Raw genomic sequence first — 25793 nt, 5'->3', positions numbered from 1 at the left:
AATTTTTTTTAGCAAATAGTACAGAAAAATTACCCAGAATACTCTTCCTCCAAGCTGTAGTTAATGCCAGACATCTAGCGTGTTAATTAAAATAGCGATAACACACATGCCAGCGTTTAATTGCCAAATAATGCAGAAACATTTACTAACGTTCCTGAATATTATTTTTCTCATGTGCAGTTAATGCCAGGTAAACTAACAGATTCTCAATATAACGCCCTACGAGTTTCTTAACTTCTGAATAATCAATAAACTTTAAATAACAAGACTGTTTTTTTCATATTTTGCAGTCAGTATGAAGCAATTTGCGAGGACCTCATAGCAGGGGCCTCTTGTCGTATACCAGAAGTGTCAACACAACGAAAGGTTGGCCCCACGCATTAGTTCCGTGTCGTGTAGCAGAGAGGTCAGCAAAATGGCATGTTGGCCACATGCGTTAGTTCCGTGTCGTCTAGCAGTGGTCAATATAGTGCCAGCTTGGCCTCACCGTTAGTTCTGATACGTCAGTCAGAGTTCAACACAATGCTAGGTCGATGACCTTACGTGTTAGTTCCGTGCCGTGTTGCAGAGGGGTCAACACAATGATCGAAAGCACAACCAAATTTATAGAGCGAAGGTCTCGCTTCATGCAGTTCGGGGGTTCAATCCCCGACCGTCCAAGTTGGACAACATTCTTTTCCCCCCGTCCCACCCGAAATCCTTATCCTGATCTTTTCCCAGTGCTATATAGCCGTAATGGTTGGCGCTTTCCCCTGATAATTCTCTTCCCTTCAACCAAATATAGGCTTCAAAGTCTAGGAGTGACGCATGCTAAGATATAGGACCAGCCACGTAGGTGCAATAACAAACTTCATTGATTTTCATATTAAATAAAAGGCAGAGTGACCCCAAGACGCAACAGAGGGCAAGGCTGAACGCCTCAAGATATTGCTGAGGCAGCTGTGTGCGTCAACGGCATGTAATCTCATCCGCTATCAAAAAGTATCTCAGTAATATTTGTTATATAAATATAATATACAATATTATATTTTATCATATAAATATAATCATATTTTTAGAGTAATATAAGACTTTATAACGATGTTATGAAAATATACTGATTAAAAAGTTACAACCATGCTGATTATCATGATAATTCAGACTTAACATCAGTTCATCAAAGTTAACTTGTGCTGAAAACTAGATTTTCTTAGTGACTGAGATAATCAAAATATTCATCTGGGGCTCCTAAAATTAATCACCATGCAAGTGTAAAATTGTTATTTTTTGTTTAAGTTCCTGGTATCGTTTTTATTTTTTCGACGATCCTCTTACATCTCCCCAGGACGACACTAAGAGCGACAATTTACTTTTCGAAGCTCCAGGACTCTTAAGGAATTTCCAAAGACTTTATTCGGGATCCAAGTACAATTTTCCAGAAACGGACCATATCTGCGTACCCTCATGGGCAGGACCTACGTGCCCTCGAGGGCAGAACCCGCATACCCTAGTGGGCAGGACTTGCGTGCCCTCGCAGACAGGACCTGCATACCCTCGTGACCAACCAGAACAAACACTAGCCCACCGTCACTCGTCCTAACCTTCCCCCGTCTGTAACCCGAGAATGTTAAGGGCCGCTGCGGCTACGAGACTCATAAGCGTCGTAATCGTTCGTCGACGACTCCAGGTCGCCGAGGTGACCAACTAATTGACTAACGCGGCAGTAAACGTCAGGCGAGAGTGGCGGATCCCCGTTACCAGTCAAAGGACTGGATTATGCCCTCATTTGCTGCTTAGATGGAGCCCGATGCCACTGACAAATGAACGGGGAAGAACGGCTTGAGGAGATCGGGAGGGCGGGAGGGAGGGAGGGAAACGAGTGGGCAAGAGGAGTTGGGTAAGAGGGAGAGATAATGTGGGGTAGGGTGAGTATGGTGTTAGGAAAATGGTAGACAGGAGGGCAAGAGGTGTGGGGAGGGGTGCGGAAGTGAAGGGAGATGAAAGACAAATTTTTGTAGATCATAATCTGAAGGTTGTAGTGTGTGTGTGGGAGTTAATGAAGGACCGGAGGCTTCAGATCGAGGGGCTGATTTAGATAATATGCTTGATGGACAGCTTCGTTTTGAGAATTCTTTGAAACAAAGCTTGATTTTAGTAAATGTGTATACGTACACACTCATATATGTATATATATATATATATATATATATATATATATATATATACATATATATATATATATATATATATATATATATATATATATACATATATATATATATATATATATATATATATATATATATATATATATATATATATATGTATATATATATATATATATATATATATATATATATATATATATATATATATATATATATATGTATATATATATATATGTATATATATATATATATATATATATATATATATATATATATATATGTATATATATATATATATATATATATATATATATATATATATATATATATATATATATATATATACACATATATAGAGAGAGACAAAAAGAGAAAGAGAGAAAGAGGGAGAGACCCTCGTCAAATGAAAGCAAGGGGCCCCATTCAGAAAATATATCAAATCGCATTGTTAATTTAATAAGAACAGTAGTTTTTTTAACAAATTATTGTGTAAACATTCAGGATCAGTATAAAGAAAGATAGAGAGAGACTTGCAGCAAAAGGAGAAAAAAAAAGAAGACATGTACCTCGGGAAACCAATTAGAAAAATAATCTTTTTAAATATTCAACTACCAGTTTGATTACGTTTAAAGATAAAATAATCTGGATAAAACTTCTTGGGAAAAGTCGGCCCAACTTCTGGTGTTCGATGTTGTCTAGCACGACTGTTCCTCTGGGATTTTCTCACCCCGTAATTGACAGTCTGGACTAATGTAATCATGAAGTGTCCTGGCGCGCCTCCAGCTGGTTCTTGTAAGTGGTCGCAGCCGCATCCTGAGGTATTTCCAGATGTGTGTGTGTGTGTGTGTGTGTGTGTGTGTGTGTGTGTGTGTGTGTGTGTGTGTGTGTGTGTACTCACCTAGTTGTGTTTGCGGTGGTTGAGCTCTGGCTCTCTGGTCCCGCCTCTCAACCGTCAATCAACAGGTGTACAGATTCCTGAGCCTACTGGGCTCTATCATATCTACACTTGAAACTGTGTATGGAGTCAGCCTCCACCTCCATGTGTGTGTGTGTGTGTGTGTGTGTGTGTGTGTGTGTGTGTGTGTGTGTGTGTTCGCCCTATTTTTGCCTGCAAGATCGAGCTGTACTGAATCTGCGATCTCTTTTCTTTGTCATCTAATAAATATCACAGTCCACAACATCAGTCTAACTCGCAAGTACTTTTATTGCGAGGTGGACATGGGCATCAGATGAAAGAAAATCCCAAACTTATGCGCGTGTCTGTGTGTGTGGTGATAATTTGTTACAGAGGATACCATAAAAAAATTGTCAGCGATCTTAGCAATGCTTACGAAGTGTTTCTCTTGATACATCAGCCAAGAAAAGGAAAACAAGAAAACGAGGATAAAATATAGATGTAGAAAGGAGAAAAACAAGTAGTAGTAGTAGTAGTATTAGTGGTGGTGGTGGTGGTGATAGTAGTAGTAGTAGTAGTAGTAGTAGTAGTAGTAGTAGTAGTAGTAGTAGTAGTAGTAGTAGTATAAGAAGATGAAGATGAAAAAGAAACAACACTTATAATAAAGAAATTATTTGGAAAATTGTAAGAGAAAAGGAGGAAGAAGAAAAATAGAAATCAGAATGGAAACTTTTAAAGAGCGCATGAAGGTGAAAAGGAGGACAAAAATGAAAAATCAAAGTAATATATAAGTCAAACAAATACAGGAGAATAATTTACAACCGAGAACCAATGGAATGCACATGATCTGAACAATCCCTTCATCAAGCTATCGCATGAATAGTATTCTGAAGGAAAAAATATATAATAGGAAACAAATCTACATTTGCAAGGTTTTTCATTGAAATATTACTTGCATTTTTGCATTCAGTATATTGCGTCTTTTTTACATTTTGAAATCAATTATCTATTTTATATAAATGTTCATATCAAAACAACGATTCAAATTGTGAACTCTCACGCCCAGCTTGAGAACTTAATTCATTTATGGTCAAATACTTAGGGTCATCTATTTCAAAGAGCGTATATATTTCTTTCTTTTCACAATAAATTATCATTTACCCAAAACTTTGATAACCCTCCTACATTTATTGGCTATTGGTACCCAAAAACAATTATCAACCAACGTTCTGCAGCAGAGGTGTTAGATCCTTCCTCGAGATCCTCAGTTTATCTCCTCAGGGCTGTTAGTGAGCATTGCCATAGAACCCATGGATGCTTAAAGCTTAAGAACCCATATCCAGCTTGTTACTGAGAAACCAAGGCTAGATAAAGTTAACTAAGCACCTTATCCTACCCATTATGTTCACCTATTCAAGATCATCCTGGAAAACAAAGTTCTCCAGAATCCAAGTCTCTTCCGTATCCCTTCCAGCAAGTTTTTATTATAAAATATGTATAAAGAAGAATAACTTTAATCGAATGCTACCATTAACCCACAGTGACGCCTGATTGCCAATGTTGCATTTTGAAGTGCTCGTAATAACTTCATGATCGCGCAGTATGTCAAGGTAGAGGGTAATACCAGCTAGGGTATCATTACCTGCGGTACGTGGCGAATTAGTTGTGGTACGCAGCGAATTAACGTGTGCGAATCTCCCGTTCCAGCCGACGCCGTGTCACTTCCATTTTCCGTGTCGTTTTGGGGGTATATTAGCAACGAGGACCCTGGGGACGTTCGCTGTCGCGACCGAGTCATCGGTAATCGATTCTGTGAAGTGCGTGCGGTCCGTGTTTCCAACTCTATAATGGTAGTTATGTCTGCCTGGGTGAGTGTGGTGGTGTTGGTGCGAGTATTAGCGCAGCTTGTCATGCCTGGCTCTGGCTGCAGAAGGTTGGTATACGACGTCCTGGCTCATTTAATATGGTAATGAAGTATTGCATTATGCATGACGAATGTATATGGATTTCAGCTCGGACGTGGACAGCCTCTGCCTAACCCAAAATGTATAATGAAAACGCTTCATTACTGCCCTCGGGACAACCTCTAACCTTGTTCTGTACTCGTTATTCACAACTTACCATATCAGCAGCAAATGATCTTGCTTTATCCTTCAAGCAAGGCTATACAGTCCATAAAATTGGACAAAAATGAAACACTTCGGCGAGACGGTCATGAGAAAGAGGTTGATTTACTTATGCTATATTATTTTACCACATCTGTCATTACTGATCTATCAATGATAGACGATTAATTGATACATAATAAGTTATCAAAAGTCTATATTATATAAAACGACCATAAATAAAGGTGTTATAACCTGCAACTATCCCGATCAAATAAAGTAAAGTTGTAGATCCACCTAAGCGGCAATAGTGAGTTTCCCGTTTTTTACCTTCAGCTGGCCCAGAGAGCATGGGAAAGCTAGGATTTCTGTGAGGGGGTAGAGGGTCGGGTCGTGGGGATGAAGGTAGGGAGAGTAGGTGGTAAGGGAAGGAGAGGAGGAGGGGATGGGGGTAACCGCGCAGGAAGAGAGAGAGAGAGTGGGAGGGGGGGAGAGAGAGAGCAAGCGTAACAGTGAGAGTGAGAGGGGAGGAGTAAGAGGAAGCTGGCGGGGGGCGGAGTCTCCCGTATTGATTACCTTATTGAAATTCGGGCCATGCTTGAGACGTGAGCCCCCGGCCTCCCAGCAGCTAGTCCACGGGCCCGTCACCCTGTCTGTGTCTCCACCATAGGCCTCAGGCAGTTGAAGCCCACAGAGCTAGCAGGAGGACCACGGCTGAGGAGGCGGCGGTTCCCTTCAGGAGCCATCATGGGGAGGAAAGCTGGAAAGAGGAAGGAGCAGCAAGGGTGCGCAAGTGTTGTGTGTGTGTGTGTGGTGTGTGTGTGTGTGTGTGTGTGGTGTGTGTGTGGTGTTGTGGCAGGTCGGTGTGGCAGCAAGCTTTAAAGACACATTTTCCCTGGTTTGTAAACGTGAAACATTCAATGGACAGGATCGTCTGAATGTTTACCGTGTATGAAATTTTATTGTAAATACTGCTTATGGCGGCCTAGTCAACAGTGCCAACAAGTATATGTTGCGTGCGTAAACGAAGTTAATTGACTACCTGAGCCTCACCTGTGCTCCTCCCTCCCCCACCGACCACACACACACATCAGCCCCACCCAACTCCCCCTTCTCTCTCTCCTCTCCTCCTCTCTCTCTCTCTCTCTCTCTCTCTCTCTCTCTACTCTCTCTCTCTCTCTCTCATCTCTCTCTCTCGTCTCTCTCTCTCTCTCTCTCTCTCTCTCTCTCTCTCTCTCTCATCTCTCTCTCTCTCCTCTCCTCATCCTTCCAGGTGGCTGTCGCCGCAGGAGGACGGTATGGAGGGGAGACTGAGGGTAGACGGCCTGACTGCCCCCCACCCCTCTTCCCCCCTTCTACTCAAGGAAGGGACGCCGTCCCACGACGAATGACTCCCCTTGCACCTCTCCCCTCTTTATGCTCCCCCCTCCCAGCCCCTGCCACAACAATGGCTTCAGTCGCCACGTTAACTTATATATATATATATATATATATATATATATTATATATATATATATATATATATATATATATATATATATATATATACTATATATAGTATATATATATATATATATATATTATATATATATATATGACGACCTACATGCCTGATAAACTATCCCACGGTCTACCAGCCCTCCTCCCCCTTCCTTAGTTAACTTGGTTCCTCCCTCAGTCAAGTCACTCCTCTCTCTGTCTCTCAGAGTCTTGATGATCTCTTCCTCATTCCAGTTGGTGCCCTGCTCGAGCCCAGCTGGCTCACTACCTCAGTCTGGCTGCACCCTCCTCTCTCAGTCTAGCTACACCCCCTCCCTCAGTCTCGCTGCATCCCCCTCCCACAGTCTAGCTGCACCCCCTCCCTCAGTCTAGCAGCACCCCCTCCCTCAGTCTAGCTGCCACCCCTCCCTCCTTAACGAACATCCACTACATGACAACAATGTGACATGCCCCACAGAGAGTAGAGAATCATCTCCCATCGTGAGTTAATGTCTTTCACAACTGAATTCAGACTTCACAAGGTTGTTAATCACCTTTAATTCGTACTATAATGTGATAGAGAGAATAAAAAAATGGAAACGATTTAAACTGGGCTCCATTTAACAACCAAATTTAAGAGAAAGTAAGGTTCTCATTTTAATTAGCGATAAAAATTTAGAGTTTCGATTTCATTATAAATGTAGGTAGCGTCATAGTTTTCCACTCAATAAGAAAAGCATCATAATTACCAATGAATGCCTTGTGGTCATTATTTTTCCCCATTGACATGCAGATTCTGTCGCAATATAAATATCAATAACAGTTGATATAACAAAATAACTCCCACCTCAGGCATATAAAATCGTAGATATTGTAGTTTGGTTCGTCCCTCAGTCAAAAGATAAAAGGAATGGTAACAGTGCCCCCTACTCAACTAACAGTGTCCCCACCCAACTAACAGTGCCCCACTCAACTAACAGTGCCCCAGTCAGCTAACAGTGCCCCTCCAAACTAACAGTGCCCCACTCAACTAACAGTGCCCCCACCCAAATAACAGTGCCCCACCCACCCAACTAACAGTGCCCCACCCACCTAACCAACAGTGCCACAACCCAACAGACAGAGAAAGCTGCTTCCAATGCCAAGAAGCCGCGAATCATTCCACCCATTAAAAATCATTGCAAAAGTCGAGATGTTAAACAATGTTCCAGCTATTATGCAAAGTTGTGAACATTACAGTGAATTTTTCAGTTCCCCTTCCAACAGATGATTACTAAATTCTTACCTTATTCCGGCCGATTGCAAAACATATTCTTAAAGAACATCCAACTCACCTATTACGATCTCACACCAAGTCTGGTTCTACTCATCCACGATCCCCAACATGTGGGATCACCATCCATCCATGAAGACAAATGACACTACCGATACCTAAACCCTTCAGGACAGATTTGACGGCACAGACAACAGACCAAACCAAGATATTAAAAGTGTCCCGAACATAGGAATTGCTCTTGTTTACATAGTTATTCAATTGAACGAGAGAAGGAAAGGTTGTACTCACCTTAAACCTAGCTTATAGATGAAGTTGTGTCGTTAAGTTTTGCGTGGGGTTCCCGGGGGGGTTCTGTTCCCCACCGGGCCCCCCTCCCGCCCCCTGGTTCGCGGTCATGGACTGGGCATTGTTCGCGCATTCTGTTGTGCTAGTTTCGACGCCTGAGCTTGTTTCTCCTGCTCGTTAAGTTCCTTAATCGCCTGGATCTCCTTCTTCAGCTTCATCCTTCGGTTCTGGAACCATATCTTGATCTGTCGCTCGGTGAGGCAGAGGGCGTGCGCCATTTCTATTCTTCTTCGCCGAGTAAGGTAGTGGTTTGTGTGGAACTCCTTCTCCAGCTCGAGAAGTCTGGTACCTGGTGTAGGTCTGTCTCCCACGACGCCGCAGACCATTTGCCCCTGAGGGAGGGAGGAAAAGAAACCAGGTCAGCATAACGTGTTGCGTGTGGGATTGGTTTGTAAACAATATATTATAGATAGAGATGACATACAGACACAAATACGCTTGGTAAATATATAAATACATAATACAAGACATTTCAAATTAGTACACAAGAAGCGTTGAGTGTCAGCTTGTGTTCTCGACAAGATCAATAGAACAAAGCGTGGATTTTTGGGGTACAAAAGTCTTTATTTGCTATAGGTGCTATAAATGTTTTGAAGGATATATTGCAATAAATAACACAATTAAGTAAGATACAATTCTAAACAAATAAAAAACTTACCTTTGATTGAAGCATCGTCCCGCAGACTTACACAAACACACAAACGCACTCATGAACTCATCTCCTCACGCCCTTCCTCATGACACGCTTTCTCACCTCATCAATCAGCTTACTCATATTCACAAACTTCTTTTACCCTGTTCTTCTTTTACATAAACATCCCATCCACATTTGTCCATCTTCCCACACCCCTCTCACATCATATTCCAAACCCCTCCCACCCCACACTGCTCTCCACGGTACCCTCTCCCAACAGGTAGCCCAGATACGAGACTTATGACCTATAGGTAGGTCAGAAGCAGACAGGTGTAAAGGAACCCAGTGATGAGGGTTCGAATCTATGCGCTTGGGGTTCCCAGGAACCTTTTTCTCACTGATTCATCGCGATAGTGTGATTAATCTCTGTGATTATTATTATTATGTTAAGTAACACAGGAACATTTGCATTTCAGAAGCTACCTTAGACTATATGAAGAGTTAAATTTATGTACCAAGAGCCAGCTGTATTACTACCAAAAATATAAAAAATACCCATCTCGCAGAATGTGTCATTGAGGGCCATGTGATGGGTAAACCTGGTTTACACTGTAACTTGGATCAAGAGCAAAGGCTATGTGCACCAGAAGTCTACGGAATTATAGCATAAAGTTAGATTCAGCTGCCTGTTATTGTGAACCGCTGGCCGCAGTGTCTGACTTACAATTACACGCTTGAGAAACTGGCACTCTTTATTAATAGTAAAATAAGCCGTAAAGATTTTTGTATTTTTCATTTGATTATTATTAAAAGTTCCATTCTTATTATTATATTATATTTTTGCACCCTTATTATTTTTTACAATATAATTGCAATTACAATATTATTATAGAATTAATACTAATTATCATTATTATCTTCATTATTATTGTTATTTATTTTAATTTGTATTAGTGATGGTAGAGAGTAGTAGCAGAAGTAATAGTAGTTTACAGAACCAGTAAAGTTGTGGTAGAGGCGGTGATGCAGGTGAATGTATTAAAAGTAGTAGTAGTAGTTGTTGTTAGTGAAATGGTTGTACCAACACAATAGTATTGATCTGCTTTGCCATTTTTTTTTAATGTTCATGTACTTTTTCAGTGCTAAAGAATGTCAACTAAAACAAAAATCACATTTCAACTCAGATTTAATAAAAAAAAATAATAGATCTTATTATATTATGCATAATTTATTATTTAAAACCAATAAAGGACAAAAATAATGCAGTGTAGTAAGGTCTCAACTGGGGTGTAACACTGTACTAACAGTTTCTCAATGAAAGACCATGAATCGCTGTTATACAAAGAGCAACCTAATTATAGAGGTTCTGAACTTGGCTGGAGTGTTAGGATCTTATAATGATAGGATTGAAAACTTCGTCTTGTACTTACTCTCTTTCTTTTCTCGTAGTTTTCCACGCATGACCTGGATAATGACTTAATGACGTATTTCGTGACGGTTAATTTCATTTTCGAGTTAAACTTTGCAATTCAAAATATATATTTTTATGAGGACAAACCGGAGGGTGTGGACGCGACGGAGAGGGAACACGAAGGCAATGAAAGAGGAAGGCAAGAAGTTTAAATAAGGCAAGAAAGAAGTATGGAGAAGATTGAAGGAGCAAAGCAGAGGTGAAGGTGAAGAAAAGTATCTGAGGTAGAGGAAATTGAAGGTAAAACGGGAACAACGGGAGATTAAAAAAACAGAAGAGTTGAAGAGAACAGAACATTTAAGTCAAATTCATATAAAGAAACATTGTGATTGAAAAAGGACTGCGTGTGGGTTTAGAATCAACAAGAAACTATGAGGAAGAAAATGAGGGCGATGAGCGGAGAATGTGGAGCAGGAGTATTACGATAATGTAGGAAAGGAGATAGAAAAGGGATGGGGGTGGATGATTGGAAGGAATGGGGGAAAGGTGAGGAGTGTGAGGATTGAGATGTAAAACTAAAGAGGTCCCATCACGTTAGGACATGAGTCTGCCTGGGAAAAGGAAACCATCATCACCATTACCATTATCAGTCTTATCATCACATCATTACCATCATCATTACCATCATCTGCGTCGCAAAGAATATCTAGCGCGAAATTAAAAAGTAATTAGAAGTTACCTTAAGCCGCTGTGCAGCGTTAATGTACTGTTGCTGAGGAGTCAAGTGTGTGTGTGTGTGTGTGTGTGTGTGTGTGTGTGTGTGTGTGTGTGTGTGTGTGTGTGTGTGTGTGTGTGTGTGTGTGTGTGTGGAGTGTGTGTGTGTGTGTGTGTGTGTGTGTGTGTGGTGTGTGTGTGTGTGGTGTGTGTGTGTGTGTGTGTGTGTGTGTGTGTGTTTGTGTGTGTTCGTTTCGAACATTTCTGCTTATTATAATCAGGCTATTCGATAAAACTTCTCCGTCTACTGTGTTAACAGTTTTAATTATCAACAGTAAATTAACTTAGTTTAGGTACCAAAGCTGCAGATTACACTCATAACGACTAAGACAATAAGAGTAATAGCTAACTCTAACAACAGAAAGTACCCTTACATATCAATATGAATTGGTTCGGGAAGAGAGGACTGGGGGGGGGGGGGGGAGGGATTGGGGTTTAGGAACTATTAAACACAAGACTAATTTTTCGTTTTTTTCCGTTCTTCTTATCTCCATCTCCACTTCTATCAGCGTATCTTGACCGTTTCCCCCAAATTCCTCTTTCATCTGTGAGCCCTCTTCTGGAAACCTATCCTCCTTCTCCCTCTTTGCTGGTTCCTACACTTTGCCTTTCTTCCTATCTTTCTTGTTAACTATCGTATATCCAACAATTTCAACTAGGATGAAATTGTTCTATCTAACTTCTCCCTGCCACTCCTCCATCTATATTCTCCTTGCCATTCTTCCACCTATGTTCTTCCTGCCACTCCTCCATCTCCTCTCCCTGGCCCTCGTCGTCCTCCTCCCTATCCTCCCCCTTCTCCTCTATATCATCCCCGGTCTACTAACTGCCTCCGCTCTGACGAAGAAGAGGAAGAGACAAAGAACCACATCATTCTAAAACAATAGGCAGTAACGGGCAGGGCTTCCACAAGAGTCTCTCCTCAGATGGGCCACACACCATCTCCACAATAGACCACAGATATCTTTTCCCTGTCTTTCTATCTCTCTCTCTATCTCAGGATGTTTCTGTCTTATTTTAATTTTTTTGGTTACAGTTTTGGATGGCGTGGGTACAAAGCGTAATATAAGGTCAACTACTTTTTTCAGGAGGAGAGAGTGAAGGAGCGGACGGAGGATTGGGAAAGGAAAAGAGACGGGAGAATGGATGATCGGAAGAGGTGGCGTAGGAGGGAGGGAAAAGAGCTAGACGGTTGTCAAATAAGCCTACTGGATTGGCGTACAAGTCCTCAATCCCTTGCTCCTCCTTCCAACACACCTGCTTCCTTCATCCTTCCCCTTCCTTCGTTCTTCCTTCCTTCCTTCCCTACACAGAATCTACCTTCCAGGCTGGCTGCTTCCTTCATCTATCAATCTTATGTCATGATAAGCCTACTCTAAGCGCTTCCCAATTTTCTGATAAGGTTCTATTTGCCCCATTCGCGATCATTGCGTATTTGCTTTTTTTTATTTGCGTCAAATTTTAGGAGTCAATAGTAAATAAAACAAACTGAAAAAATAAGTATAATGCTATCTTATTCGTTGTGAATACTAAATTATTACATTAGTGGTATATGAAATTTAGCTCGTACGATATACGATATGTATATGTATATACGCGCACAACGCAGACGCATGCACGTCAGGCGAAAAGACAGATGGCATTTTTACGTTAAGTAACACACACACACACACAAACACACACACACACACACACACACACACACACACCACACACACACCACACACACACACACACACACACACACACACACACACACACACACACACACACACACACACACACACACACACACACACACACCACACTCACACACACACACACATCAGCCCAGATGCATAATTCAAAACTGATTGACGTCACAGTTTAAGCTCCACCTTCTCCACGTCGTCAAGCCAATCAGAAACACGAATATCTAGTCATGATAAGTCAATTTTTCTCAAACATCTTAGTCTTCGGGAAAGTTATTTTTGTCACGACGTTTTACTATAAAAAAATGTTGGAGAAGAGACAAAATATAAAAATAATTAAGCAGAATTTGGAGATGAAGCATGAGACAATACGGTAATAAGGATATTGCAAAAGCAATGAAAAGACAGAAACAGTGAAAGAAAGTGAGAGAAAGAAATAATTGGATGAAATCAGAGAGGGAAGGAGAAAGTCAAACGAAAATTTGGCCAAAACAAGAACAATTAAAATCGAAAAAAAGTTCCAAAAGAGAATTTGAAGTGAATGGTGTGGACTGGAGGGTATATAGTGGGTGTGTGGACTGGAAGACGGGGGGAGGGGATTATATCATGAGGATTGGAAGAAAGGACTTGAAGAATGTGCTTTTGAAAAACAGATACTAGAAGACAAGAAGATTGAAAAACAGGAACTAGAAGACAGAAATCGGAAGAAGGAGACTGGAAGATTGTTGGCCTGAAGAAGGGTCACTGGAAGACGGCACACCAGGAAACTTGGGCTTCCAATGCAGACGATGAGTCACAATAACGTGGCTGAAGTAAGTTGACCAGACCACACACTAGTAGGTGAAGGGACGACGACGTTTCGGTCCGTCCTGGACCATTCTCAAGTCACCCGGTCGAGTTCAAGAGGCGCTGGACATTATATCAACAGTTCAGTATGACTTCAGTATGAAGTATGACTTCAACTGAGCCCAACTCAACAACAAACAGTTGTAGAGTTGGGATTCCCACTCAACAACTGTTGATACAATTTCCAGCGCCTCCCGAACTCGACCGGGTGAGCATTTTTTACCTCACGAATTTACAGATATTTACGACCCTCGACAAATGCCACAAAAATAATCCATCGATCAAGCTAATCGTGCAAGATTTAGGGCGAGGAAAGGAAACGGGGTCCCCTATTCTTTCCCCTCCCATTCCCTTTCCCGTCCTTTCCTTCCCCCCCTCCCCTTTCCCATTCGTCCTGTTGCTGAAGTTTATGGGGCCAATTTTTGTTTTGTTGATTGCAACGATGGAGATTACGAGAGCAATGTTGCAGCAGGGACCGCGGGTTCAATACCGGACCCGAGCTGGCCGCACGACAGCGCGAGACTCGTGGATTCATTCTGCCGGTCCAGACGACAGGTTATAAATCCAGCCCGAGACACGATTATTCCCAGGGCAAACTGGAGAGCCTGTCGCGTTGACTCGCTGGAATTAAGCATTTTGGTTGAGTCGTATGTCTTACGTCGTGAGAAAAAAAAACAGCAAATCGGTTACCTCATTCCTTCACCTGCCCTTCCGTCCCTCTATTTCCGCCTCTTATCATTCTGGCCTTACGTGTCCTTACAAAGGCTTATGTATCTGAACAAGCGGTGTGGGTGGGGTTGGTGTGGGTGAAGGCATAAGCGTGGGGGTAGTGCACTTGGTCGGTAGAGTGTGGGTTAGGTCGTTTGGCTATAGATGTTGGGGCTTGAATTGGAAGGGGCATATGAGTGTAGTTATGAGAGATGGATGGAGTTAGTAGTAGGCGTCAGGGGGGGGGGGGGGTGATGGAGGAATGATGGTATTGTGGGTGAGGTAGTGATGACGATGGTAGTGGTGGAGGTAGGGGGGCGGAGATGGTAAAGATAGTGTCAGATCTCCCTCTCCACTACACCATTACAACTCCCGCCATTCTACCTCCATCTCCTCCCAAGCATCATTTGCGATATAACTCCTGTAGCTTACGAACGCTAAATTCAAGTATGATATCTCTTAGAGCGAAAAAATTTGATCACATACAAATAACAGTTGCATTTAAACCTGCATTACCAAATACCGAAAGGAACCTTACTTCTATGATGATACATAGTATAATTAGTTTTATATAATTAGTTCCTCTATGACAATATGATAACAGCAGCCATAAAATTGTTCTTAAATTTAAGCGTATTTAATTCGAACCAATAACATGAAGCGTCTGAAAGATTCTTCAAGAAAATCTGTCAGAAGATTGGTAGAATGTATAAAAAAAAATAAAGTTTACAAAATTTACATAGCATTTCCTGCTGGTGATACAGCACAACGCATAAACAGTATATGTAGAGAAAGTTATAATTTTCCAGCGACGAATCATTGTAGGCAGTCTTCTTTCCCCACCAAGAAAAGCAACAAAAATCTACACATAACATTCAAACATACAAATACACTCATGAAATACACCTGCACATATCTAAACTATGCACACACACACACAATCAACAATATTGCTATCAACAATTCAGTTTTCTCATAATGCAGAGAGCAATGAACACCCAGTTCGATGGAAATACGATAGAATCAGTGAGCAGCCACTCCCTCAAACGTCCAGTAATGTTGTTCACGAGTGCCAGCTCTTGGAATCACTAATGCAGGCTGCTGACCCCTCACTTACCACTGCTGCGTGAAGTGTTGACGTAGTGGGGAGGATGGGGCTCGGATCAGGGAGTTATGAGAGGGGGGCTATAAGAGAAGAAGTTAGTAAGGAAAACAGAAAAGGATAGTTAAGAGCGGGTTGGCAGAAGAAGATAGTTTTGGAGGGGGCACTTAGTAGTAGAGGCTATTGATGGAGGCAATAAATGTTAGGAGGACGGGAGGGCTATGAACAGGGGGCTAATAAAGATATTAAAGACGGGGGTAAGGACACGTTGAGGTTCTCTAAAAGGATGAGACGGGAAGGCTGGAGATTAGGCACCAAGAAGTCTCATTAACGTGATGTATCAATAAGAAAATCAGAGAAGGTAGGTTAGGCTTTAGAAGATTAGGCTTCATTTGGAATCCTCAGGAACCTTTGAGGATTCAATTGAATACCAAGTTGAATTGTTTATGACTATGTCGTGTTGAAGCGGTTTACGGCGTTAGCTTGGGAGTACACAGAGCAAAGGTTCGAATCCTCCTCATGGCTACTACTGATTATCTCATGAAATGTTGGTTTGGTAGAAGGAAAGGAAAAGAAGGAATCAACGAAGGAAGGAAACAAAGGAATCTGAAGTGTTAAAAAGGAGTCTGCAAATTGGAAGGGTAAAGATTCTGGCATAGGAAGACTGGGAGAATGAGTTGGTGGAAAAGAGATTTGAGGGACGTCAAAGATTCAGTGGTGGCCGGAGAAACTTCGGACGGTCTTGTAACCAAAGATGTGAGAAGGAGTAAGACTGGAGAAGAAGGGAGGAAAGCCTTAAGATTGGAGGTGTATAGGAGGAATAATGAGAAGAGTTCAAGGAGTCTTGGGGTCGAGGGAAAACTGACGAAGACTTGTGGGTTGGAGGGGAAGACAAGTAAGAAGACGAGGGAGGAGTGAGGATCAGATGACTCGGGAAGCAGGAGCAAGGTTGCAGAGAAAGAGTCCTAGTGACTCAGATGTCAGTAACTGTCTCACTGGGAACTCCGGAATACATAAACCACCATCGTCTAACTTTTACCATGAAACTCACACTCTAGTCCGGATCGGTGGAGTGTATGTCTGTTCTTACCTCTACACTTCTCTTCTTAGACCTTCTCTTCCCTCAGCCTACACACTTCCACTTTCCCTCTACACTTACTGTTATATTCCCTTCACACCCATTGTGCACTCCTCTCACTATCACATCACCCTAATCCTCCCTACAAACCTCATCCTCCCATAAGCCCTATTACTTCTTTCCCCCCCTCACTCAATACCCTCACTTATCTCACTCCATCCTCTGAAGCTATCCTTCACTTCTCTTAAAGCCTCTTTTTAAAACTCCCTTAACGCCTCTCCAGCCTACGCTGGGCCTCTTCTTAGGCAAACTCGGATACCCTTCGCTTAAGAATATCTTTTCAGTGAGAGCATGAGTTATAATTTTCCGTCCTCCACTCTTTTCCTATTTAACATTCCACTTCTCTCTCCCATTTTTCCCACACACACACACACACACACACACACACACACACACACACACACACACACACAACACACACAAACACACACACACACACACACACCACACACACACACACACACACACACACACACACACACACACACAAATACACACTAAACTAAACATACGACTAAACTGGACAAAGTTCAAAGGTTTGCTACCAGACTATTACCCGAACTGAGGGGTATGAGCTACGAGTTAGAGGACTACGGTTATTAAACCTCACGTCCATGAATGACACAAGAGTTAGGGTGGACATGGACCATCACATTACAAGATTCTCAAAGAAATTGATTTGGGTAGATAAAGAAAGACTATTTAACACAAGGGGCACACGCACTAAGGGGACATATGTGGAATCTGAGTACCCAAATAAGTCACAGAGATATTAGAAGAATTTTTTTAGTATCAAAGTAGTTGACAAATAGAATGAATTAGGAAGTGAGGGTTGGTGGAGGCAGACTCCATTCACAGTATCAAGTGTAGATTTGATAGAGGCCCCAATAGCGCTCAAGAACATGTACATCAGTTGAATACAGTTGAGAGGCGGGATCAAAGAGCCAAAGCTCAACCCCCGCAAGCACAACTAGGTGAGCACAACTAGGTGAGTACACTCACGCACACTAACATAACCGAAGTAATACCACAGAACCACACTAGTCATATATACCAAAAAAATCAAAGAATAATGACAACAGAATTATGGAAAAGCCACAAACAAGAGGAAGCCGCAGGAGCCACCTGGAGAAACGCAACTATTATCAACATCAGCTGTCAGTAGTAATCAAGAACAATCAGCCGTCCCTCAGCCTCGCCACCGCTAGCCTTCACCCCGATTATCACAAACCACACTTACCCCCTAATGATGAGGAATTAACCACTGGGAAAAAAAAGAGCCCAGCACATTGATAGTTTGCAAAGTGATGCAAACATATTTATCACATGGAAAACCCAGCATATGAAGCTCACAAGTGAAGAGGTAAAGCTGAGGAGAAGGAAGTGGAGGAGGAGGAAGAGGAGCAGTGATATATGAGGAAACTCTTGAAATACGAGCATTGGAACTCATGAAAAAGAAGAGGATAGAGAGATATAGAAGAAGAAGCAAGGGCAAGACCTAGAATAATGGAATAAGTAGGAGGACAGAATAAATAGGAATAACAGGTATAGAGCAGGAGAAGGAGGAGTATTTAGATTTAAGATAAAACAGGATTAGAAATAAAAATATTAATAAAAATAAATGAGAGATGAATAAAGATAGGGAATTGACTTTAAAACAAACTCTTAGATGCGGAGAGGACGAAGAGAGAGAATGTAAGAGAGATAAGATAAGATGGGAAACATAGGAAGAGAGACGTGGCAAGAAAAGAGTGAACAGGGTGAAAACGCAATATACACCAATTATTCACCAGAAGTATCAGGAATCAAAAAATGTGTTTTAAACTGATAATAAAGACAATTTTCCTGTGACAAAAATAAATATAATAATACTAATAATAATAATGCTAATAATAATAATAAAAATAATAGTAATAATAATAATTACTACAGAAAATAAGGAGCAGAGAAGCAAATTGCAAGATAAAAGGAAGGTGATTAAAAAAAAAATTATTTCATTAATTTGAATTAATAAAAAGAACTAATATAAAAAATTATTTAAATTTGCTCATATTTCACCATATTACTATAAAAAATAATCGCCATAGTAGTTTTATGATCATCAATACCTTATAATTTATTATATTACAAATATAATATTATTGGTAATATAATATTTATTACATTATAGCCACAATTAACGTGTTACTGTTAAAATTTTAAATTATATTTTGATATTGCAAAAGTAATTGTTATTTATTATTTTAATTTTAATATTTTCCGCGGAATTAAATGTGTTCATTAATATTATTATTGTTATTATTTTGTTATCATTTATCAATTATTATTATATTTATTATTTACAATATTATAATTTCACAATTATTATAATTATTTACGCTATCATTATTATTATCATTATTATAATTATTATTATTATTAATAACCGGTTAAGTTTTTTAACAACTAATATTGTTATTTAACATAAATAAATATTTTTAACATCTAATATAATTATAACCCAATTATTAGTTATACTTAACAAATAAATAATATTGTTTTACAAATTTTATTTTTATTTACGAAATTAATTTTTACTTATCAAATTATTTTTTATTCACCAATTTATTATCATTATTATTTTTATTATTATCGTTAGTACTCTTATTTTAATGATAATATTAATCTTTGTTGCTATGATTAATAATACTGCCAAAGTGATCGTCTTTGATGTCTAAGATCGGAACTCAAGTGTTAGTGTGATGCGTTACTCTTAATAGGCATGTATATTATAGCTAGATCCAAGCGCAGAATATTAATCAAATATTTACGAAATACAAACAGATTGTCTCCCTCATTATATGTTTCGAAACATAGAAATACTGCCCCAGCCATCATAGAAACATAGGGGATTTGTAAGGCTGCAATGGCTTTATTGGCTCATACGTGAGGCATTTCACTTACACTTCATCTCTGGCTATATATCAAAAAATGCATAAACACGTGAAACATTCGAACTGCCTTTGATAATGTTGACAAGGGTCGACGAAACCAATTTCTTAGCGTTAGGCTTATTAAAAAGGTAAAATAAGCTTGGAGAGTTATTTTTCAGCTTCCTTCTCAGAGAAGAAAAATAGAGAAGATACGTGCTAGCACTACTGTTTCTTTCAACCGTTTCTGACATATTCAATAATATATGTCTACAAGAAAGGCATCTACCAAAAATATACAACTAAATAATCCTTGCATGTTAGTCTTAACGGGTAAATAATAAAAAGATTTATTAATGTCCAATGCAGCAATGAACGCCGTATATATCTTAATTGTATATTCAATCACTTGGAGGTAGACGATGACAGAGAAGTTTATCTTTGGGTCTGTGAGGCCCGGCCGCGATGTGCCCCGTCGGGCTCACTGTTGCTTTATGAGCTTTTTATATATATATATATATATATTATATATAGATATATATATATATATATATATATATATATATATTATATATATATATATATATATATAAATGTATATATATATATATTATATATATATATATTATATATATATATATATTATATATATATATATATATATATATATAAATGTATATATATATATATATATATATATATATAGATATATATATATATATATATATATATATATATATATATATATATATGAAGTGAGTGTGCGTTTTGTGCTTGTGTGCATAAGTACGTGTGCGTGCGTGTTCGTTTGTAAGCAATAATTATGCACAACCAACGATAATTATATTATAAAAACATTTATATAATGATTTAGTTGTCGCATTATATATTCAGAAAATAATTTATACATTCAATAAATATTCCAAAGGCAAATCGAAGTAACACAACAATTATTATTTACTATTATTTTTTGGTGTTTTTAATTATATAAATATAATTAAAAGAAATGATATATATAATACAAAATAAAGACAGTATATAATTAAAATATTATTAACAAAAATAACAAGTTTTATTTTTTTGGGTTGAGAATAAATAGCAATTATAATAATAACAACAACAAATAGGCCAATAATAATAACACAAACTATAGTTAACATTAATAATTATAACAATAAAGCCAATAATAATAATAGGAGAAACTCTGTTAATAATAATAATAATACTAAAACAATTATTATTACACTGATAATAACCACAAAACAATAATAATATAAATGTCGAACCAACACATATATAACAATAAAAATATTAACAAAATTAATATAACAATAATAATAATAATACTAAAAATTTTCACCGTGATAGAAGAACATGAGTGTAAGAACAGCTTGAGTGTATGTTCAGACTGAGTTTTGGCGTAAATGCATATATGAATGAGAAATGAGTGAGTGTGTGAGTGAGAAATGAGTGTATTGTGAGCGTGTATGTGAGTGAACGCACTTGTATATATACACACCGTCTTTCCTCTCTCCTGCCGGGTCCACACTCGCGCCCTTCTCATCCATTTCTCCATCAAGCTGAATTCACTTTTGAATGCCGAAAAATAACAATAAAATCGCTAGCGATCCCCTCAAGGCGATGGAAATAACCTCGGGGGATGTTTGCTGTCAGACAGTGTTGGTGGCAGTGGTGGTGGTAACAGTGGTGGCAGGGGTGAGGAGGAGCCCATCCCGGCCTATCCTTCCCTCCACACTGCCACCCATTTTGTCTGGCTCCCGTTGGTGGCTGGCTGGCTGGCGGGCTGGCTGCCTCGCGCCGGGAACAGGAGGGGGTGGGGTGACGCGCTCGCCCCCTCTCTCTCTCGCTTTCTCTCTCTCTCTCTCTCTCTCTCTCTCTCTCTCTCTCTCTCTCTCTCTCTCTCTCTCTCTCTCTCTCTCTCTCTCTCTCTCTCTCTCTCTCTCTCTCTCTCTCTCTCTCTCTCTCTGCATCTCACTCTCTATTTTTCTCTCCCTCTCTCGTGTGCAGTGCACCTTTTCTCTTCTGTGTTTCTTAATTTTGCAATGTCGGTCACACACACACACAATAACAGGCGTCCTCTACAGGGCGCCCTTGGCTGTGTGGATAGCACGCTGGACACGTAATCCTATGGTCCGGAGTTCGATTCCCGGCACCAGCGAGAAACAATGGGCAGTTTCTTTCAACCTGATGGCCCTGTTACATAGCAGTAAATAGGTACCTGGGAGTTAGACAGCTGTTATGGGCTGCTTCCTAGGTGTGTGAGTGTGAGGAAAATAATTGTCAGTAACAGTTGATTGATTGGCAGTTGAGAGGCGGGCCGAAAGAGCCGAGCTGAACCCCCGCAAGGACAACTAGGTGAATACACACACACAGAAACATACCTCTCTCTCTCTCTCTCCTCTCTCTCCTCTCTCTCTCTCTCTCTCCTCTCTCTCCTCTCTCTCTCTCTCTCTCTCTCTCTCTCTCTCTCTCTCTCTTTACCTCTCATCAGTTCGCCTACATCCAAACTTCTCTCTTGTTTTTATCCGAGAACTGAGAATGATGGGCGAGGCCCCCAAGACTAGCTCAGGAACTATGAAAGAAAAAAAATAGATGGAGAAGAGAAAGAGGAAGAAGATGAATTGCCTTTTCTTTCTTCTCTGATTTACCTTTAGCTTTTTTTTATTTAGACAGCGAGGGAGGGGGGAGGGAAGCGATGGGAAATGGAGGGCATTTTCCCATGAGCGTGATTTTCACTAGGTAGATCAATTAGCACATAGGGGGATGTAGTAGGGACGTTTTGCAATGAGTAGCTCTTTAACATGTTAATGGGTAAGGGTAGAGGGAAGAGCCTAAAAGGAACGGGGGGGGGGGAGGAAAGGGAGAGGATGGAGATTGAAGGGGTGTTAGAATGGGGAGAGGGGGGGAGAGAGGAAAGGAAGAAGTGCTGATAAGAACAGCAACCTCAGTCACTGTCATCACCCATGACTGAACACAATGTTTACGTGGCCAAGGGGAAGAAAAATCAATGTATTTTTTTTAAGAAGCTCGATTCACACTTGAAATTATATACATCAAGTTTTTAAACACGTTATATGATCGATCCTAACCGCCGGGGGGGGGGGACACACATAAATATTAAGGAAACCAATATAGGAACGTGGACAACTGAAACCCATCTCCTCTCCTCGGTGTTGAGGAGAGAAGGAAGACCCCAAACAAACCCCATTGTTTACTATGGCAATAAGTATGTTTTTTTGTTGTCGAAGACAATTAGGCCCCCCACCCCCACCCAAAAGACATAAATTAGAAAACAAGGAGCGCTTTTTACAACCGACACTTTCACATACATACAAACTAAACAACCCAACGTCACAACTTATAAAGAAGACGCAGAAATAACAATGCGAATAGCAACCACAATATTTACAACAACACCAGTATAGATAGCAACAACGATAGGTAACACATGCAGCAACAAAACCTAAAATAACAACAGTATGTAGAACAACAACAATACTTAAAGCAACAACAATACGTACAACAACAACAATACGTACAACAACTCTTACAACAATACCAATACCTACAGCAACAGTAACACATTCAGCAACACCAAGGGACTGCAACAATGCAGCAGACATATCGTCCACATATAATAAAACACTAACGAAGTTGGCAACAGAAATGAAGAAAAGAATTTCGACACATGAGGAGGAGGAAGAGGAGGAGGAGGAGGAGGAGGAGGAGGGGGAGGAGGAGGAGGAGGAGGATAAACAACACGACCACCAAATAGGTGTTAACAAGGGAGGGAAAAGAAAGTATGTGCATCCCTCCCTCTCTACCCCCGAGAGGCTAGAAGCCCCAAGAAACTTTGAAAACTACTTTAGCGTTAACTAACTTTACAAACTTCCATGCATTAATCATGTTTTATCATCACAGGGAAAAAATATTACCCATTAAGCAGCCTCAAAGAATTAAAAGATTGTTCTATAATTTCGCGCATGGATCATGCAGCTAGCATTTTTGCGCTTCATTATGTGAGCTGTTAAAATTGCTGAAATTTTTATTACAGGGCTGTGGTGAAGGAAAATGGCGAGCATTCAAAATTCCGTGGACATATACACACACACACACAAAACCACAAACACGCGCGTGTAGGCACACACACACACACTATCTAGAAATTCCACATGGAAGCTGGAAACTCAGATGAGTCACAGAGATGTTAGGAAGTTTTCTTTAGCGTGAGAGTAGTGGAAAAAATGGAACGCACTTAAGGAACAAGTTGTGAAAGCAAACTGTATTCATAATTTTAAAACGAGGTATGATTGGGAAATAGGACCGGAATCATTGCTGTAAACAACCGATGGCCCCAAAGGCTGGATCTAAGAGTCAATATTCGATCCTGCAAGGACAAATAGGTGAGTACAAATAGGGGAGTACACACACACTCACACACACACACACACACTTACACACAGACTCGACCTTGAACTTACAGCAATGAACTATAATGAAAGACTCATCGAACTGAACTTCAATGAGAAAAGGTGACAGAACTGGATGACACGAGTTCAGGGACATGACAGCATCCTACACGACATTAAAGGGGGATCGACGAAGTTGACAAAGAACCAAACTTAAAACTGAAAATCAGTGGAACGAAAGAACATCGATGTAAATTGAAGACCTAAATGACTCTGACACACGAGAAAGCTTTTGCTTAGCTTGAGAGTTACAAATAAATGGAATTGGTTAAACGGGAACAATCCTGCAGCAACCTCTATACACAACTCCACAGGTAAATATAATAAGCTACATATGGAAACACTCCTTGCATTTACTAATATAATAGCTAGAAAATTAGGGCTTAGAAGCTGAAGCTCGACACTGCAATCACAGCTAGTTCAGTACATGTAGGTGAGCGTATAAATTTCCAGCGAGAATCTTTATATTGAAGATAAAATGTTTTGTGAACTTCATAAGTTGTCATTAAGAGCAAAGTCTCCACCTGCCGTTGTTGTGATATATGTTTATCTTGGTAAGGCCGCTGATAGCCGGCTGACCGAGCTGACGGCTTCCTCGGCTTACTGACCAGTGACCAACTTGAAGCTACCTGATAATATGTGATAAACCATTAGTGTTATTTTAACTGAGAATGTTGAGTGTACGTGAATCTTATATAAATATATATATCTTTGCCTGACACGCTGTATGTATTAGTGCCTTTATGCATATTATGTACTAGCTCTGTCTAGAAATTTAACATTTTGTTTGTAACTCATCTTGTAAGTATGTATTTTTACCTGAATAAATATTTATATATTTATTATTTATTTATACATGAATATCACGATGTTTATACAACACATTGTGTTTAACACACACAGACACACACACACACGCACAATCACACACACACACACACATACCAGTAGATTACAGGTTGAGAGTCGGGACCCTAGATCCGTGACTCCTCCTCCGCAAATGCAACTTTATCAGTGCACACATCCCTACAAAGACAAACACACACACACAAAATTAGCTGATTAACAGTTGAGAGGTGGGACCAAAGACCTAACCCCCGCAAGCACAACTAGGCGAGTCCAACAAGGTGAGTAAACGCACACGTAGTCGCATGCAGATACACAGAGATGTAAAATTTACAAGTGTTCCCTTTGAAGTTAGCGACATGATTAGACAACACAAGAGGTAAGGGATGTTTATGCAGCCTGGTCTCCCGCCGGTAATCCTTCTCTCCGCTCAGGGCTCTTGACCACCAAGAGTCCTGCCAGGACACTACCCAGCCGCATACTGATGCCATCTTGTTTCTTTCCAATACCTCGATACGCAGTACTCGAATGTTTATCATCCTTCTCATGCATAGCTTAAGTGTTTGTATCTTACAGCGCAAATAAGTCACGTGAATGCAGATTTGATTCTTAGGTATTCTCATTAAAGGTGAGCTGCTAATAAGGAGACAGCATGAACCGCGGAACGCGACTGGAGAGGCGAGCATCCAAGGAGAGTTTTGAAACACACGCAAGCAAGCTCTGACATCCACCACCTTCCATATTATAGTCTTTTCAACGCATCACTGTTCCAGCTTTACACCAAGCCAAGGTGAATATGCTGTGCTCTTAGGTAATCCGTTGTGGTTTCTTTTCAGGGAGAACTTTAAAACGGAATTTGCTTGTTACAAAGGCATTGAACAGGGACCCACACCATCCCTGTCTTTCGTGGTCGAAACCCTTGTAGTGTAGAGAAGGTCGGTGTTGGCGCCAACCCGAGATTCTTTCTTTAGTTTCATGTTTATACTTAACACTACGT

The 25793-nt window shown here is 40.2% G+C and overlaps 1 protein-coding gene across 1 annotated transcript in view; it reads right to left on the bottom strand.

Annotated features, from left to right (window-relative positions):
* LOC123753217 (homeotic protein ultrabithorax) overlaps positions 1-25793 on the bottom strand; it is a 320469-nt gene that overhangs the window by 41777 nt on the left and 252899 nt on the right. The window contains 3 exon segments of the mRNA XM_069312265.1: positions 8191-8318; positions 8321-8525; positions 8527-8579. Of these exon segments, the coding sequence (XP_069168366.1) occupies positions 8203-8318; positions 8321-8525; positions 8527-8579 (374 nt within the window). The 3' untranslated portion in view covers positions 8191-8202.

This window comes from Procambarus clarkii, chromosome 7 (assembly GCF_040958095.1).
Source record: "Procambarus clarkii isolate CNS0578487 chromosome 7, FALCON_Pclarkii_2.0, whole genome shotgun sequence".
Taxonomy (NCBI): Eukaryota; Metazoa; Arthropoda; class Malacostraca; order Decapoda; family Cambaridae; genus Procambarus; species Procambarus clarkii.
Note: the sequence above shows the minus strand (reverse complement) of the source record. Positions and strands in the feature narration are given on the sequence as shown.